Raw genomic sequence first — 19,633 nt, 5'->3', positions numbered from 1 at the left:
CCCGGAATTCTTGTGTATATTCGGCTACCGGGCGTTTGCCTTGCCTCATCGTTTTTATCCTTTCGCGGGCTTTGCGGTCAGCCAGGGGGTCCTCAAATCATCTTCTCAGGGAGGACATAAAACGATTGAAGTCGTTGAGCTCTGGGGCATTGGAGTCGTGCAAGTTCACCACCCAATCTGCGGCCGGTCCGTCTAAGGCCGATTGCACAATCCGGATACGGGCTTTGTCGCTGGGGATGTCCTGCCCATATTCCTCCATGTAGCTGAGGACTGGGTTAGGAAGAATCCCAAGCGTGTTGGCTCCCCTTTGAATTTCACCTCCAGCGGCGGACGTCTTTGAATGGATTGGTACCTTCGTTCTGGGTGGTAGTCTCTTCCATTCGGATTTCCATCTGTGGTTCGGCGGAGAGTGGGGACTACTGGATCAGTAGATGTCCCCGGGGTTGCAGGTTTCACTTCCCCTTCGTTGTCTCTCCCTTTGCGGCTCCAGAAGCTGGGGCGGCCGTAGGGCTCAGGATTCCCCTCTCCTAGGGAGCTGAGAGTTCGCTTCATTAGGTCGATTGCTTTCTCTAGGATCCAGCCTGAGTACGGTGCCCAGCTCCCTTCCTCCTCACTTGCGTGCAGGCATTTCTCCATCTCCTGCTTCCACTCTGGTTGTTTGGGCCCCCGTCTCAGAGTCACCTTTCTTGATTTCTTTCCCCACTCGCCTTTCTTTCCAACGTCCATTGACCACCGAGGTTTGTGGTCCCGTGTCTCCACTACCTCTTCTCCTGAGGATTCTGACCTCTCAGATCCCGACAGCTGGCAGGGTTTCAGCCGGGGCAGCAGCTCACTTTCCGGCTCCCTTTCAGAGGAGTTTTCTCCCTTCCTTGCTCCACTGTCTGACATGGTCGTTTTTGCAAAGTCCCCCGGCAAGGGTCTTCCTTCCAGGTGGACTAATTTTGCAAGTCCTGTCTAATGTAAGGACCCACCCCACTTTGCATCTTAAGAAGACAGAACTCCTGGAATATTTCTTCCAACAGGCATCAAATAATTCTCTTTCGACCTACATGGCATTCTAGACAGGACTTGGGTTTGAGCTCTCCACTTCAAGGTTTTAAGGGATCCCCCATTAGTCACACCCCCGTAACCCCCTTTTCCCAGTGACAATTCTAGGCCTTACATTCTCACCCCCTTTTCCTCATTGCCGGGAGGAATTTCAAAAAGGATTACATGAAAGCTAATGATCCCCATTGTTATTGTTAGTCCATTTGGTGATATCCACATTCAGTCCCTTTGAAGTAGGCTGAAGGAAATGAGGGCCATAAAGCCCCTTTGTTCACCCCCTTCCCTTCATCGTATGACAGAATCCAGAGCAGACAGAAATGTGGGGTTTCATAGTTGATAACTAGAGATGGAATATTTTTGGATTCTGACAGTATAGCTGTTTCCCCACTTTTAAGTGATATCCAAAGACCCACTTCTTCACGCAAGCATCTGCACAGTAAGGACCCTTATACAGATTTTAGTAATCCAAGAGAAATTTAGTGATCAGGATCACAGATATAATTACTGATCATCACAGTACCTTTCTGGCAGCAACTGAGACACTGGGGGGAAAAGAGCTTGTAGTTTTATGACTCAGGATGAGAGAGAGAGAGCCATTCTAGGACCTCTGGTTCTAGGAACTGCCTTCCAGGGTGGCAGCCATGAAGTGTAATACCCTGGACCTCTCTGATGACCTACTGCGCAGACCTTTGTTTTCCTTTCCCAGGCTTTTTTGTAACCCTTATACTTGAACTGATCCCATGACTTTAACTGCTGTTTGATTAATTCTTAGATCTGTTTCCATTGTTCGCCTTTCAGATTATGGTTATTTTAGAAGCACTTACGAGTGGATGATTTATAATTTTTATTTCACAATTATTATTACTGCTTGTACAACCTACTTCAAGGGACTACTTAATACAGAAAAGGGCATAAATTCAGGAGAAAAAAATATGTAAAAACTGCTTAGAGACTTACATGAAAGATCTGTGGCATCTCCAGAAAGTAAAACTGATTCTGATTGTGATTGAACTTCTGAAGATATGAAGCATATTCATTTTTGCTCTCCTCAGCCATGTGACTACGCAGGTTGGCTTGCTGCTTGGCCTGGGAAAAGTTGGGGAAATGATGAGAGAAAAACCGGATTTCAAGCAAAGCCACAAGTAAAGAATAGAATCCAACTTCAAATTTCCTTCATTCAAGTATGCATTTTAAGCAATCTTGTTCTCTGTCTCAGTGCTACTTAATTTGATCATCCAAATGGAAACAAGATCACTCTAGTTTCTACCAGCTAGAACTAAGAACCACTTTCTTCAGGTGCTCCAACCCCCTCCCCCCAGCCCCAAGTGCTAACCCCCCCCCCAAAGGTTTGAACAACATGGGCAAAGATTCTGGGAACTGAGATTTTTAAAAAGTCTGCACTTTTAAATTTTTCTTCCAAAAGAAGTAAAAGTGACTTATGTACCATTTTCCAAGATGCCTCCCATCTAGAAGATGTGTGTCCAGTGCATCTGGGGCTTCAAAGGACTGCTTTGACAATACGTTTTTGAGGGCAAGTGTATAGGGGGGAAGGTAACTGGCATCATTCTTTCTCTCCAAGAAGTTTTCCCTGAGATGTGTCTCAGGTTTTATGACTTACTGGGGAAATAAGTCATCATTTGCTTAGAAACATAACATCAGCATAACCAACCGAAAGTTCAATAGCAGAGCTCCATTCCTGGACTTTAGCACAAATGAGTCAGGATCTTGATCATCGCTTCCATAACAGAAGTCCTCGTAACTACTCCTGGGGCTGGGAAACAGTGGCACAGTCCAGATACTGACCTTCTCCACATCTGCCTTGGTAGCATTGATGTCCTGATCCAGCTTCTCTGCATTCAGCACAGCTTTCTCAGCCTCCCGGCAGTCACGTTCAAACTTTCGTTTGCTCTGTGAAGAAAAGCACCTGAGCACCTCTTGCCTGCAGCCCCCCTTGCTATGCCTTCCCTTGCTGGCTTACCCAAGTGGGAATGACTTGAATAACGAAATAGCATCATTTCAGTAACAGACTTATCATTTGAGCTGTGAACAATCACTGCATAGGCTTGATTTGATTAGCCATTCTGAGTTTTTAAACAAGAACTGGAAAAAGGATGGGGGGTTCTGCTTCTGATGTTTAAAAGCATGCTTAAAAAGGGATTCAGACTGTTATATCTCATGATATAAACAGAACTGTATTGAAAGAGGGAGCAGAACTGCCGATATCAAGTGGAGGATCTTTAGCAAGTACTTAAGCAACAACCTTCAAAAACTGCTTTGCAATAATGAAAGAACCATCTCAGCTACTCACATTTTCTCACTAGATCAGGGGTGTCAAACTGCCAGCCCATGGGCCGGACGCATCATGCGGAAGTCGCGCCCACCCCATTGCCGGCAATGGCAAAACAGTCCCGATATGTTGCACGACATCACATGATGTCGCAAGTTTGACATGTCTGCACTAGATTCAGGACTAATCTGTAGATACTGTATTGGTGAGAATAAACTGCCTTTTGGTTTTAAGCAAGAACAGCTCCCTTGAAGTGAACTATTTGAAATGTCTGGTTCAGCAAATTTATTTGTCCCATTAACTTCTATCCATGTCTTCAAGATTAGACTTAACAAAAATGTTAGACCTGCTGGGAATGTGGTATTCTATATTGGCCTCTACCCCAACTCAGGAAGCAAAAAGTTAGATGCTAAACAGAACTAAACTAGGGAAAAGAAAACAAAAATAGCAGCAGGGTATTGTACTCTAAGTTTAGAAATACAACTTTTAATAGAATTTTTGTTCAATATGGATGCTTGGTCTACACACAGACAAACATTCTGATGATGTGCAGTTTTTTATTTTGTGAAAATCCGGTGCTTTGAATAGGACATTCAATCATAGGAACATTTATTTTTGATCACGGAGAAAGGCAAACCCTGAAAACAATAAGCATTGACAAGAATTGCTACAGTTTTCTGTTTACATTAGTGTGAAATTATCAATGAAAACAATCCTAGAGAAAGGGTTTGCTCTTGTCTCTGAAAAGCTGTACTCTACTTTAATGGGGTTTTTCTCCCTAGAAAACCAACTCCATGATTATTTTAATCAATACACAAAACTCTATAGCAGCTTCCCCTAATTTTGTGCTGAAAGCTAGGTTGAGCTACAACCGCCTTACAGGCTATACTGGTCTGGGATTACAGGATGACACATGTAGCACATCTGGAGGGCATCAGGTTGGGGAAAGTGAAATCAGAAATTCTTGGAAATTTCCAAAACAGAGCTGTTTCCTAAAGTTCCTCCTCTCCCTTGACATGCACTCTGGATGTCACTGTTTCCTTGTATCCATGAACTCTCCAAGGAATTTTTAAAGATTGGATAGAGGAATCATTGCTTGACTAAAAAAAGCTCCATTTATTTTCCAAGCAATGTTTCCATTCATAAAATGTTTGGAGACCTCTGGGGGGGAACAGTGTCTTCCACAGCTGTGTTCCTGCTTGAAATATGAATCAAGCAAACAAGTTTTCAAAGACAAAAATACAGAATCCTTACATACTGTATGTTAATCTAAACCAGTGGTTCTCAACCTTTTTAATGCCGCGACCCCCAACCGGTCGTAAGTCGAGGACTAAACTGATCGTAAGTCAAGGACTAAACCGGTTGTAAGTCGAGGACTACCCAACCGGTCGTAAGTCGAGGACTTTCCCTGCCCGGGAGCGCCGTGCATGCGTGGTTCCGCCCCCTGCGCCGGCCGAGGCATAGCTGGCAAGCGGCAGAGACGGAGCAGGCCGACCACCAACTGGCCCAGCTCAAGGGAGGTAAGGCACCCGCCGGAAAAGGGAAAAAAAATGGCGGACAGCCTTGCTTGGCGACCCCCGTGAAATGGTCGATCGACCCCAAATGGGGTCGCGACCCATAGGTTGAGAACCGCTGATCTAAACCGTTAAAGGAAAATCAGAACTCACATTTTCAAGTTGCTTGAAGGAATTCTCTAGCTGTTGCTGAGCCCTTCGGCCTTCTTGCAGATACTGGAAAGTGAAAGGGAATTTAAGAGAAAGAAAATCATTATGAAAAGTTCTTGAACTCCCAACACATTGAATCTCCCTCCCCAAATCATTAGGTGACAATAATACTTCCAAAGAGTAAAATCTTCAACAATCCCAGAAATCAACCTCAAAGAGCTTTCCAAAATCAAATGGCTCCGTGGCTTCTTTTACATCAAAGTTGGCTTTTGCTCTCTCAAAATCTATTTTTCATCTACATATTTTATCTCCAAGAATATCTATAGCTAAAATTTCAAAAACAGAAAATGGGGGAGGAGGGTGAATATTTAAGGAATATCTAAACACGAAACACCTGAGGTGATTGAGGGAAACCTGCACTAATACTATACTAAGAATATCTACAATTCATGCATTTTTCCAGTTTTGAGATCTAATACCACTGAGGTGGAGATACATACAAGCTACTCTTTAAATTAATGATAAAATATTTAAATACTGCATTTACAAAATACCTGAACACTAAATGGTAAACATTGCTTTTAAAACATTTTCCTAGCCACTCAAACTCTCAGAGATCCAAAGGCAACTTTGCCAAGAGAGGAGTTTGGTAGCAAGATTTATGACACGGAATCAGAAGTACTATCAATTCAGAAAAGAATCCTTGTCATTTTCTGGGAAGTTCTTGGAAGCCTTCTTCTTCATTTCACAGTAATAATGAATGTGTTGCCATAATTCCTACACAGAGGCACTATTGAAATTTGAACACAACAGAGGACAGGATAGATTCTATAGTGGTGCACTGCAAAAATCTTTCTGAGAGCAAAATCACACAATGACAACTTGTGCCATTTGGAGATCTGTAATTGGAACTCTTGCGTCTTTAAAATAAATAGCTGCAATTTCTCTTCAAACTGCTGCCCCCTCCATGCCACCATGCAAGCAATTTTTGAAACTTCCATAAATTAGAAAGGACTATCCCAATCAGCGGTTGCGTGCCAAAATAAAAAATATTCTAAAACATTCCTGGGCCTTTATTGTTTTGAAGATGTGGATCATAAAGGACGTAATCAAGATTGGTGAAAAAAAATCATGGTTCATTTTAGGACAATAAAGCAGATTTATGTCCTGCCAAAGTTTCTTAATAGGGGTGCAAGACAAAAGCAGTTAAAAAGAGAGGAAAAACCAACCAGAAATTGGTCAAATACCATATTTACTTTTCTGAAAAAGTGACTGTGGCCTTTTTTAACAAATCAGTGTTTAATGCAATATGCAAGCACCATAAATATCTAGAAAAACAAACTCTAGTGGTCAAAAAGAGCAATAGCCACCAACAACAGGGAAGTAGCATGGAAGGTCTCCATGGATGACAGACCTCCAAAAAAGGAACAAAGTGAAAATCAGTCTTTCCAGACACCAAATTCTCAGTGAGCCATCAACAATAAAGATGCTGAGGAGATCAAAATACGCAACCCTCAAGCCAAGGGCATAAGATATCAAAGCCTGTTGTTTGGCCCGTCTTACTAGCTGAACTACCATCCAGAATGTCTTGTTGCCACAGTTCATCTCCCAACAATTTTACCAATTTCCTTTCCTGCTTCAGCTCCTGCAAGTCCTTGGAAAGCTCCACACAGATCTGGGCTAAAAGATCCTCTGCTATAACCTCCCGTTGGCCTGCAAAATCATTCAGCTCCTTCACCACTTGAAGGAAAGCCTGGTACTGACAAAACCTACAAAGAAAAGACAATTATTTAAACTTAACCTATAAACTCCTCCTCCTACTCAAACAAGAAAGAGCTTCCAGGACTGCACTTCAATGAAAATGAAGTGTGGTCCTTCACAGTTCAGTGAAGATATGGGTGAAAAGAACAAACATGGAGGTAAGAACAGGCATTAAGTGCTACAACCAGGGCGACCCTGATACCCCTAGAACTTGGAGTTAACCTAGTAAAGAGACAACTTGGGAGGGAAAACATGTACAATTTCTAAAGCCTGGAAATATAGAAAAAGAAGTGGGCAGGACTTGTTTTCTCCCTCTACCAATAAGTGAATCCTTCTTAATGAGATGGTGGTCCTTCTGAACACACCACTAATGAAAATAGCTACATGTATGCATGGAATACTGTGCAAAAAGATGTGATTTTTTGTTAAGCTGGGCACTAGCTTAGATGATTTAAAAAGGAATTAAACCAGTTTATTGAAGATCCACTACTAACTGCTCTTAGCCGTGATGGTTATATCTGTTCAGAAAAAAGACTACTACAGAACAACCACAGAATACTAGTTGCTGGGTAGCAGAACTATTTTTGCACTGTTTTTATTTCCTCATTCTCTGCTGGAGACAGAATACAGTTTTGTTTACTATGCTTACATTCATAAATATATTGACCTCCCACAAAGATACTAACTGCATCTAAACTAACTTCCCTATATTGACAGTCCAAATTGAATGTAGCCATTATATTTATGACTAGTGTCTTGTACAAAAAAACACACCTATGGGTAAAGTCTGTACCCAATGTATTAAGATAATGAAGATCTGACACAGAATTTTAGTTTTTATGCAAAGTTTTGTATCTTTCCTGGATGTACTTTTAAAATTATGTAAGAGCTATACTCTAGGTATTCCTTTTTCTTCACTTTTTTTTTACTTATATGAGCTATCAGAACATGGGCATACATACTAAGTACAACCATAACAAAAGCAGCCCCCAGTGATAAATCTGAATTGCAAGATCAATAATTAAAGCATATAGATGGAGAGAGATAAATTATTTCCTGGAGCAAGAAATCCATTTCCTGGATATGTGGGCCAGGTTGCTGAGCCGCCCAGTCAGTCCAATAACATTAACCAATGCTAAATATCACCGAATGACTGGAAAGGTGAGTTCCACAGGTCTTCCTTCATATTTATAAACCTCAGAATCAAGTAAGTCGTGTGGTTTATGTTGCAATGTTCTTTTCATCATCTGTCTTCCTGCTGATGCTCATACTGGTTCTGCAAAGTGGATGCAAGTTTGGATCACATGTGCTGCTGCTTCCTAGGCATTCTTTTGAGGACTGCTGCTCTGAACAATTTGCAAAGTCGTCTTGCCCAGGTCTTGCTAAGCTCAAGTTTAAAAACAGACACGTTTTATCTGCTTGAAATATGTACAGCACTGTGTGGCCATCTCCCTGGCTTCGTTGCAGCTAAATTCATATGCTCACTGCTTACTTTATGTCTGGATCTTCTCGAGCCGTCCTCTTGGGAAGGTGCTTTTTCACAAGATTTCTACAAAGAAGATAACATGCATAACATACAATATTGACCTGAAATGGAACAAAGAGTGAGCTCATACCTAACTTTAAAAAGGTATACTGCCTCATTCAGACATAATTACACTTCATTATTAGATTTTTAAGCAGCTTCAGACTGTTGGATTTTGTTAGATGGAAATGTTAATATACCAGCCTGGATAAAATTATTCTTATTTAATAAGAGTTTTCCTACTTTCTCTACATTTCATCTATCTCAAATCATATATGAGATAGCCAGCTTACTTGGTTGCAGAGATTTCCAGATTTTTCTTTTGTTTCAGCAGAAAATATTAGCAACAGGTTTTCAGCCTCGCCATACTTATTATAGCTTGGATCTATAATTTGAATCAGCAAATGTATTAAAATATCAGAAAAGAACTACACATGTGGCTGATGCAAAGTAGAGGTTATTAAACAGGACTGCTTTGTAGAGCAATCAACAAACATAATTTATAGTTGACGTTCTCAAAAGAAAAGAGGGCCATTCAAGCTATCTTTAATATTATGAAAGATACAACTTTAATAAATAAATTAGTCAATCATAAATTAATTTATCTATGGAGATTCAAAGTCATCCAGATCATAGTTGTCCCAAAGGTGCTTTTTCACGAGGCAACTGGACTTTCTTTTTTCTCTTTGAAGACGTTTCGCTTCTCATCCAAGAAGCTTCTTCAGCTCTTAATTAATTAATTAAACAATGCCTAAAAGCATCACAGATATATTTTTCCTGATTCCTGTGCTTTGCATCCGCTATCTTGTAATCAGTCTAACAGTGCAGAAATACTGTAATCTGAGTGACACTGCTCACAACCTCTTGAAAAATTCACAAGCTGGGAGGAAACGGACAGCGAACAGAAGGAAATTTCTTTTTTTTCCTGTGGAGTACCCTTTATGTATAGAATTTGTTCTCACAAAATGTGCCCCCCCCCCCGATCTTACATCAATGCGGAAAGGAATTAAATAATTCGTGGAAGTTACAGACACTGACTTTGATGATTATGTGTACCACTCTCAGGCTTCAGAGGCTGCCGCTGTCTCTAAACACCAACTGCAGCGTACAGGAATGAGAAATAGAGTCTTGGCTCAGGGAAGCCCATAAAGAGGCCTCTTATTCGGCCAATATGGTACAAAAGAGGAAGAGGACCCTGGACTGGACCGGCTTTGATCTATTTGTATGGGCAAGGTTCACAGGAGGGGGCTTCCCATTTAGGCCTCAGTTTTTAGCCACCTTCCAAAACAGTTTCTTCCACTGTATGAACAGATGCAGAACATTTGTTCTCATCACTGGAGAAAAGTGCAGGGTATCATTACACAAAAATAGCATCTTACACATAACAGAGTTTATTGTGAGAAAGTGCAGAAAGCAAAGCTAAGAGAGAACTACTAACTTTATTCTTGCAGGAATCTACAGGTGATGCTAACAGACCATCAGTTTGAAAAATCAAATTCTAATGAATCCTTTCAGACACCAACTGATCAGCGAGAATATACTAAAATAAAAAAAAATCTAAGCAAGATTAGCCACAGTGTTTTTATAGTTGTGCAATACACATGACAGGTTAATACTGCTTCCTTTCCAGAGAGCTGGGGCATATTCTTTCATCAGCTTGATGGGATAAAAGTGGTCCAGGAGCACTGAGATGGAAAAACTGGACTTTGTGCCTTTCTACTCATTGCAATTGTATGACTAGGGAAAGGAGAAAAGATTTTATAGAGTGGGATCCAGGCAAATTCCCCCCTCTTGATTTCTGCTGAATAGGGAATGTATGGGGAGATTACCGGCAAAAAGATAAATAAGTTAACCAGTTATGAAAACAAACCAAACCATCAACTATGTCTGCCTTTGGTTTTCAAAGGGCAAAACTAGATATAACATTTTGGTCCCCATAAACCAGAAGTAATTCAAAATAGTCTTAGGAATTATTGGGGGTGGGGGAATGGAGGCTACTTTTGTACTGCTGCTGTCCAAGCTAAGCTTCTCAGAGACTTAGGATTGAGTTGTCTGGAAATTAAACACTGTGGGGTTAAGCAGAGGGATGAAAGTCATGGCTAAGGAATTCACCAGTCAGCCAGACATTTTAAACTTTTCTGGGTCTTCCAGGGACTATATCAGCCTTTGGATCAGGTTCAGGGATACTTGGAACCACAGTTTTAGGAACTGGGGGCAAAGAAAGAACAATGCTTTGGGCTTGAGCCATAGAGAAGGCTAATTTGGAATAGTTAAAATACTAAATCAAAGTACTGGGTTCAGGAGTCTAAATTAGTGGAAGAAGAGAACTTTTTTCAGAGCTCCACAGAGAACAGATTACTTTTCTCCATCTTGGTACCCCCTACACGTGTTGGACAATAACTCCCAGTATATGTGCTTGCATCCAACAATGGCCTTAGATGGAAATAACTCTTTTCTGTTTGTGCCCAGCATCTGATATCCAAACATAGAGTTTCTACTGAGCCTCAGATGACAGGACACAGATATAAGCAGCTATGATTGCTCTGGGGTAGGGGATTCCATATTTGTACATATTATATAGTATTATATTGCTTTCTACATAAAATCCTATTTTCCCATCTACTGAATTAATAAACCACAATGACATGTCTAGATGCTTCAGGAAAAAGTCCAGGGTTTGATTTTGGGGTTGGGCAGTCTTAATAACTGTTTTCCCCCAGAGCTGAGCTACGTAAGTACTTGGATTCTTTCCTTTCCTAAAACCCGAATACAAGCATCTGTCAGCCCCATTGTCACCCCCACTCCTTCATACCTACCTCAGCTGCTTTGCATATGACTGCTCGATTTCTGTCCGCTCTTTCACAAATTTGACGTATCTGTCCATCAGGTCCAGGCCCCACTGGGTGTGGCGCTCAATCGTGTCAAATTGATCCTGGAGGGGAAGAGGGGAGAAGTGTGACCCAATGCAACTGAAAGCCCACAGACTCTTTCTGTGACCCAAACAGATTGTGTCACAAAGGCCAGGCAGAGATAACAAAAAAAGGGTGACTGAGCTATGTCTGCTTTTACACTATCGGCAAGGACTCCCTAAAGGAATTCTGTGCATGTAGCAAACTAGGAGTTAAGGAAAAGCAACAACCAAACATGCAAATATTCTGCCACATTTTGAAACACTATTGTCAAAATAACCAGACTTTATTCAGAGGCTTGAGTCAAGAACCTATAATGCTTTTTAGGTCAAGGGTTGCTCTCAGCCTCTGAGTGACGTTCCAAGGACTGTATCCATAAAAGTAATCAGGTCCAGACAAAAACTAATCTTCAATACATGTATAACTATACCCAGTTCTAATGATTTCTCTCACTTGTATTTAATCACTTTGTCGTGTCCCATAAAAATAACAATCTGGTGGAAACCTTTGCAGTCCTAGCCAGACCCTTATTGTATTGCAATATGGCTGTGGAAAGTAGTCCCTAATTAATGTAAGAGAAAATCCAGTTGAAGCTCTATGAACAGAAGCTAATGCAAATAATGAACACTTTTTTCTATGCCTAGTTGCTCTCTAGGCTTATTGGGTGGGAAATAGGGGGAAAGCAGGTCATTCTACTCATGCAACTCACATCAGCACAATTCAAGCTGACATTGCAAATTCTTCATTGTTTTTCATGCTACTAAACATCTAAGCAAGGGCCCAGGGTTTTTGCATCTCAACTTTTTATACTGAATAGTATTTAAGAAACAATACACCACATTCCTATATACCTCTCCCCCCCCACCCCCATGACATTAACCAGGAATCAGAGTAAGTTTTACAAGAATGTGGCAGGCAGACATTAAAGTCCAACCTTTTTCTATCCACTAATGTACACTTCATCTCCTCAAATTTTGGAAATCACAGATGGCAATGTTTGCCTCAGGATCAATGTGACAGAATTACTATCTAAAGAGAGTTCTAGTTTTATATACTTTAGCAAGCTCAAGGCAGACAGTTCTCCACAGTATCGCATTCTTAATATGCCTGTCTCATAAAGAATAAAGAATTTTTAATTTACTTGGCGGAATACCGGACACAGCACTATTGAACTAGAAGTGATATATAGAAAAATACCCTGTTTCCCTGAAAGTAAGCCCTACCCCAAAAACAAGCCCTAGTTTTGGGGTGAGGCACACACTTAAATATCAAGCTAGAGCGGGGGTGGGGGTGTGGATCTGCTCTATATGTCCAGCACCCATTTACCTTGCAGCCAGGCCTTTCCTTGCGGGCCCACTTCTTCTGAGGCGTCTTCTGCAGCCAGGCCTGCATTTCTCAATCAGCCCTGCATTTCTGGAAAGGCCCATGCAGCTGAGAACTGAGCTATGGATTGAATCCATAGCTCAGTACTCCGCTGTAGATGCCTTCCGGAAAGGCCTCACTGCGAAATGCAGGCCAGAATGCAGCTACAGAATTAAGCTGCTCCTTCAGCTACAGAAGAAGTGGACCAGCTGGGCAGGGCTGTCGATGCAGGTGGTGAGTAAAAAAGACCCGATGCCTCTTTTGGAGGCAAAAAAAAAATAAGATCCAGTCTTACTTTCGGGGAAACATGGGTACTATCCCTAAAGCAGTATAAATAGGAGACATTCCCTCTCCACTTTTTGTTTTACTAATTACTTCCAAACACGAGAATGTTAAATCTAAAACGACAGAAACATTGTAGATTTATCAACTAAAATCGAAAACATCTGGATCAGGCCTTTTAAAACTGACAATGAGTATGTGCCACATCAAGCCCCTGTTAATCTTAACAACCACCCTAATTTTCTCCAGGATGATATGTTCTCAACTGGTCCTCCAAGTCTTTCAACATTGCAGACATTGTGACACCAATGGAATCCATCCACCTTGCTGTTGGTCATTCTCTTGTTCTCCTTTTCATGTGGCCTTTTAAAACTGGAAAGTTATACAGGAGAAAGCCATAAATATGGATTTCAGGCTCTCCAACTAAACACGTTTGTGAGAAGAAACAAAAATATATTGAAAATGATTATGATCTGCAAATGTGTTAAAAGAACTTGACTGGGACCCAGCAGTGTGCAGCAGCAGCCAAAAAAGCTAATACAATCCTGGGTTGCATAAACAGAGGCATACAATCAAGATCATGCAAAGTATAAGTACTGCTTTATAAAACCCTAGTAAGATCACACCTGGAATAATGCAACCAGTTTTGGTTACCATACTACCAAAAAGATGTTGAGACCTTGGAAAAAGTTCAGAGAAGAGCAACTAAAATGATCAAAGGCCTGGAGAATAAAACATATGAAGAACGACTGCAGGACTTGGGTTTGGCTAGTCTAAAGAAAAGAAGAAATAGGGGTGACATGATAGCAATATTCCAGTATTTGAGAGGCTGCCACAAAGAAGAGGGGGTCAAACTATTCTCCAAAGCACTAGAGGGCAGGACAAGAAACAATGGTTGGAAACTGAACAAAGAGAAGCAAGCTGGAATTAATGAGAAACTTCCTAACAGTGAGGACAATTAACCAATGGAACAGCTTGCCTTCAGAAATCATGGGCGCTCCATCACTGGAGGTTTTTAAGAAGAGACTAGACATTCACCTGTCTGAGGTAGTATAGGTTCTCCTGCTTGAACGGGAGGCTGGACTAGAAGACCTCCAAGGTCCTTCCAGTTCTATTCTAATCTAAAAACTGACATGATTTAATGTGCAAACCAGCAATGAACTATGTACTCTGAATTCAAGTACTCTAAATATTAAGTAATCTGAATTAACAAAAGTCTTGTACCAGAATGGTTATTTTTATAAGAACAATTAGCAATTTAGTTACGTTGTGTCCAAAACATTTTGCCTCTATTAAGTAATTCATCCCTGATTAATTCCACTAATATTTCCATAAAAACTATCACAACATCAAGCTGCTACCTATGAGATCTAGAGAGAGTCACTTCCCAACTCTATGATACATTTTCTAACCAGAGATATCAATGCAAATATCTAGACAGAATTACTCCCTTATAATCCAGGAATGTTTTAATATTATATTGTTTGGACACAGATCACTTGATAAGCACACTTGTCCTAGCTGTAAGAAATTTAAATTCATATTTTTAATATAAGAGAATAGGCATTCAAACTGAAAAGGGAGGAAGGAGTGTAAAAATATGAATTCCACCCTGTCACCTCTATCACATTCCGTTGCATCTCATTCATAAGCCACCTCAATAAATCAAGGAACTCTTAAGTGAAAATCTTGGTGGGAAGATCTAAAATGAAGGTGCAGCCATCCTTCTTCCAACTGGTTCCCTTTTCACATCCAAAAGCAATGTGGAAACGATGTGAAGAGAGACAGCAGAGGCACAAACCGTTGTTCCCTCGCCCTGTCTCTTCCCCATATTTTGGGACATCAGCTGAAGAGGGATGGCTCCAATTCCTTCTTTGGCATTATTTTCAGCCCAGCTTGAAACCTACAACAATTCTAGAGTAAAGCCTGCAACTGATACCCACGTGACATGTAGCCCAAATGCTCTGAGGCACTTGTAATGGGTAGTCTTTAGAGGTGAAGAAGGTCCAAGAATGCCAATCACTGGGGGGAAAAGCATTTCTTTTAATTCTTAATATGGAAGCTGCATCTGTTGGGGAACAGCTTTGCACTAATGCTGGTGGAGTAAACCATCTTGAAGCCAGCACTTGGATTGAATGGGAATGTTTTTTCTCAGCTTTAGAGTCTAGCAAAGTCAGATGCAATCTTTCACTTCCTCTTCTTGGCATCCTATTTTAAGACAACTACTTACAGCTGGACAATATTTAAGGAAGGTTTCTAACAAGTTTCCTTTTCCATCCTGAATGCATAAAACAAACTACTGTTTGAAAATTTCTTTGAAAATAAGGATGCATTGTGTTCTGATATTTAAAATTAATTACTTTGGAATATAGCTAATTACAGCATCATGAGTGAGCAGTCCAGAGCCTGCATTTGAACTCTTTTGGGTAACCCAAGTTTCACTGAACAATGGTAGTAAAATTTCTTCCCTTCTTTTAAATGATTGGTATTGGCAGGCTCCAAAAACCAAGACACAAAGAGTTACTTCTGAGCAGTTTCCTTCATTGTTCCTCACCTGTAGATGAGATGGATGGCACATAAATCAGACAGATAGACAGGCAGGCAGAAATCTTGCCAAGCTAAAACAACTACTTGCATCATTACAAATAGATTCTGAGAACCTCTACGGAGGGGCTGATTTGACCCTATTTCTCCCAACCAAACTATCCAAACATTGCTGTGTTTTTGTCCTCTGGAATGCAGCTCCTCCCTCCTGGGAATCCAGACTACATTCCGCCACAGGTATAAATTATACATAGCAAATGATTTTCTTTCTTGAAGCTGGGAGATGCACAAGCTCTATGCAGGGCAGTCACAGAGAAAAGGAACTGCCTCCTGAACGCTTCCCTTCTTCCCTCAAGAATACCCCCAGAATATGTCATCAGTGCATTATCAGCTTCCTCTCTAGACTAGACATTGACAGGTAAGGGGAGGTGTGTGTCTCAAGGCTATGTAGCAGCAGCAACACTTTCCCTGGCTGTCATCTAATGCCACTTGGGGAGGAAAACCAACATTTCACTATTATCATCATTACCAGAACAATGTTTCAGAAGAGATATGAAAAGCAAAGAAATACAGGTAATCCTCACTTATGACAATAATTGAGCCCAAAATTTCTGTTGCTAAGTCAGACATTTGTTAAGTGAGTTTTGACCTATTTTATGACCTTTCTTGACACATTTATTAAGTGAATCACTGCAGTTGTTAAGTTAGTAACATGGTTATTAAGTGACTCTGGCTTTCCTAATGACTTTGCTTGTCAAAAGGTCGCAAAAGGTGATCACATGACCCCTGTCATAAATGTGAGTCAGTTACCAAGCGTTTGAATTTTGATCATATGATCACAGAGATGCTGCAATGGTCGTGTGAAAATCAGTCATAGGTCACTTTTTTCAGTGCCGCTGTAACTTTGAATGGTCACTAAATGAACTGCTGTAAGTCGAGGACTACTTCTATTATATCCAACAAGAGAAAAAATTTTAGCAGCTAAAATGAATGGTTTTAGCTTCATACTGTTTCACTGAATCACTTAGCCTTCCCAAAATCTGGTGATTTCATGATGAGTCAGGTTACAACTTCCATCCCTCTGTATTGCAATCAGCCATGCTAGCTAGGGAAAATGGAAATGTAGTCCAAAAAATTTGAAAAACACAACAGTGGGGACTGACTTAGATCTTGGCTGTATCTTATTATGCAAATGTAAAGCAACCCTAAACTAACTGCAGATTTAAATAATGGAGTTCATTATAAAAATACATTTAAAACCTACCTTAAAAAGATGAACGTTACCAGTTGCTATAAGGTACAGACAATTTGCTAAATTTCTCAATAACATCCAGTAACGTAAAGAATATTATATCTTGTTTCATTGATTTTCATTGAAACATTTACACAAGGCTGTGATCTGCTTTACCACTATGTAAGAAAGGGCTTCTTACAAAAAGCAGACCATTTTGAAGGACAGGACACACACTTTCTATTTAAACCTCTAGCCTTCCCAATCTGGTGTTCTCCAAATGTGTAGGATGACAGCAGTTCAAGGGAACTAAAAGTTCAATGCACTGAAGGCACTTAGCTGGGAATCTACGTGCAAATACATAGACAGGGCTACAATTAGATTAGCCTGATTATTATTACATATATCATTTTAAAAAGATGGAAGGAGAAAGCAACAGGCTCTGTCACAGATCATTCTTCTAAAGGGTGGTTTTGGACTCATCACCTCAGTTGGGGAGAATTCCAACTGGCACTACTTACTAGCGATAAGGAAAGATTTTTTATCTCCACTGGTATGTGCTTCCTAATAATGTAAATTAACCATCAATAAACTGAGTAACATTTAAGAAAATAATTTTCCTGACAGTCTTCTTTTTTTGCTTTTTGTTTGATCAGCTGCTACCCTTTTAAAAGATAAGAGCTGATGAATCAATCAGTATCATCCAAAGGTTCACAATCTCTAGTCCAGGCATGTCAAACTCGTGACGTCACGTGACGTTCTCTTCACATTTCCTTCAACAGATAGGTCACAGGATTTTAGAGATGTGATATATTTAATTTGCAGTCAAACACAACTAGCAAATCAATTTCAGACAGAATCCTTGGATCACTGCCAATTCATTTTAAAGGATTGTTTTAGCCAAAAGAAATTTTGCATCATGAATTCCAATATAGATTTAAGACATAATTCCAAAACCATGCTGACAGTTTATTTGTCAAACACCAAGAGATAAATTTGGGACCTACCACCACCTTATCCATGTCAGATTTTATACATTCATCCCTAATAATGTTGAAGAGTTAACACTGTTCCCTCCTCCACGCCCCGCCCCCATGTTAATTTCACTTTGATGCAGAGCTAAACATGGGAGGATTTGCAACCTGCCTATCATTCAGGAACAGAGAAAGAGAAAAATGGCAATGGGAAGAAACTGGCAAATAATTTTATGATAAAGACTCTAAAATTTAAAGGTGGAAAGAAGATACTCAAAGAATTTGGCTAAGTTTTCTGCTGATATGTAGATTGGAAGACTATTAGATCTGTTGAATTGGTAAAGTTTCTGGATTTATAGTAAAGTATTTGAAGTAGAAATGAAATGGCAAAAGGCTAATTAATAATAATATGAGGCTACTGTCTTAAACATACTTGCTGTTTAGGAAGTCCAAAAGACATATTTTAGGCAAGCATATCTGAAATGTGCTTAAATTAATCTGTCAATCATTAATGGAGACATTTTGAATTCATTGACTGGAACAAAGGAAATTTGACATAGATTTCTTAGTACAGAACAAGCTCATTTTGAAAATCTTTTTCTGTGTTATCACATAAATTCCCCCCATAAGCCTACATTTGCACATACAGGATTAATTGTGAAATAACCTAGTGGTTAGCCCCCGAAATCAGTTCAATATAATTTAATTTTTTTTATATTCTATAAGTGGAGGTCAAAGCAGCTCAACAATTCTCCATTAATATATAATGCAGGGATAAAGGAAGGATAGGAGAATAAGATTGACCTCAAGATTTATAACTTTTCAAACGGTACTTTTAGATCACTATCCAAATATTAGCAATATGAATATGTCAGTCAAACTGCCAACATCCTCCAAATATATATTCAGAAATTCAGAAATGCATTGTACTTTCTGTTCCACAATTTATATTTAAAAATAAAGGGGGCTGTTAATTATGTTCATGGCAATCAAACATATCCAAACTCTGTCATTACTACTCTAATGCAAATTAGAATTCTTTTATTGAATAGTCAGATATTCGTGTTTCCATTTTTCTATTTATTTAAGCACAGACCATCTACTTTCTAAATCCTAATAAAAACAGATTCTTCAAACACTGCCTTAAAACAAGGAACAAAATCAGCAAAAAAATCTAATAACTGCAAGAGGATATAATCTAATTTCACACAAATAAAATAAATTCTGATTTACTTAATCATTTTCAGACATCAAAATAGAAGTGCCAATATACTTAGAACACAAACCTCTATGCTACCATTTTTTAAAATCCAGATCTCAGGTTTAAAATAAAACTGTAGCCTGAGCAGAATCAATACCTGGGTTTTAAAGTATTTTCTTTCCCAAGGCACTCAAAATCTGGAACCACAGTTGAAGAGATGATGTCCTGCCTCACAGTCCTGAGTTCAACTTAGTTGAAGAATCTAAGAGCTTTATAAGACAATAAGTTTCAAAAAATTGAGATGATGAGATTGAAAAGCTTGCACTGCAAGTTGCAGATTTTTGTACAAATATGGCATCCAGTTTTGGTCACCATAATATAAAAAAGATGTTGAGACTCTGGACAGAGTGCAGAGAAGAGCAACAAAGTTGATTAGGGGCCTGGAGGCTAAAACATATGAAGAACAGTTGCAGGAATTGGGTATGTTTAGTCTAGTGAAAAGAAGGATTAGGGGTGACACAATAGCAGTGTTCCAATATTTGAGGGGCTGCCACAAAGAAGAAGGGGGTCAACCTATTTTCCAAAGAACCAGAAGGCAAGAAAAAGAAACAATGAATGGAAATTAAACAAGGACAGAAGCAACCTAGAATTAAGGAGAAATTTTCTAACAGTGAGAACAATAAACTAGTGGAACAGCTTGCCTTCAGAAGTTGTGGGTGCTCCATTTATGGGGGTTTTAAGAAGAGACTGGATAGCCATTTGTTGAAACTGTATAGGGTCTCCTGTTTGAGTAGGGGGTTGGCCTAAAAGACCTCCAAGATCCCTTCCAATTCTGTTATTCTGTTA

At 39.9% G+C, this 19,633-nt stretch overlaps 1 protein-coding gene across 1 annotated transcript in view; it reads right to left on the bottom strand.

The window, feature by feature from the left end:
• Positions 1-11,216, bottom strand: part of TRIP10 (thyroid hormone receptor interactor 10) — a 32,271-nt gene extending 21,055 nt beyond the window's left edge. Inside the window, exons 1-6 of the mRNA XM_015813275.1 lie at positions 11,101-11,216; positions 8,252-8,308; positions 6,620-6,767; positions 5,002-5,064; positions 2,851-2,955; positions 2,005-2,133 (exon numbers count right to left, since the gene is read on the bottom strand). Of these exons, the coding sequence (XP_015668761.1) occupies positions 2,005-2,133; positions 2,851-2,955; positions 5,002-5,064; positions 6,620-6,767; positions 8,252-8,308; positions 11,101-11,168 (570 nt within the window). The 5' untranslated portion in view covers positions 11,169-11,216. The remainder of the gene's footprint in view (positions 1-2,004; positions 2,134-2,850; positions 2,956-5,001; positions 5,065-6,619; positions 6,768-8,251; positions 8,309-11,100) is intronic.
• Positions 11,217-19,633: the final 8,417 nt, after the last annotated feature.

This window comes from Protobothrops mucrosquamatus, unplaced genomic scaffold, assembly GCF_001527695.2.
Source record: "Protobothrops mucrosquamatus isolate PMUCROS unplaced genomic scaffold, P.Mucros_1.0 scaffold150, whole genome shotgun sequence".
Taxonomy (NCBI): Eukaryota; Metazoa; Chordata; class Lepidosauria; order Squamata; family Viperidae; genus Protobothrops; species Protobothrops mucrosquamatus.
This window is presented reverse-complemented; position numbering and strand designations above follow the sequence as displayed.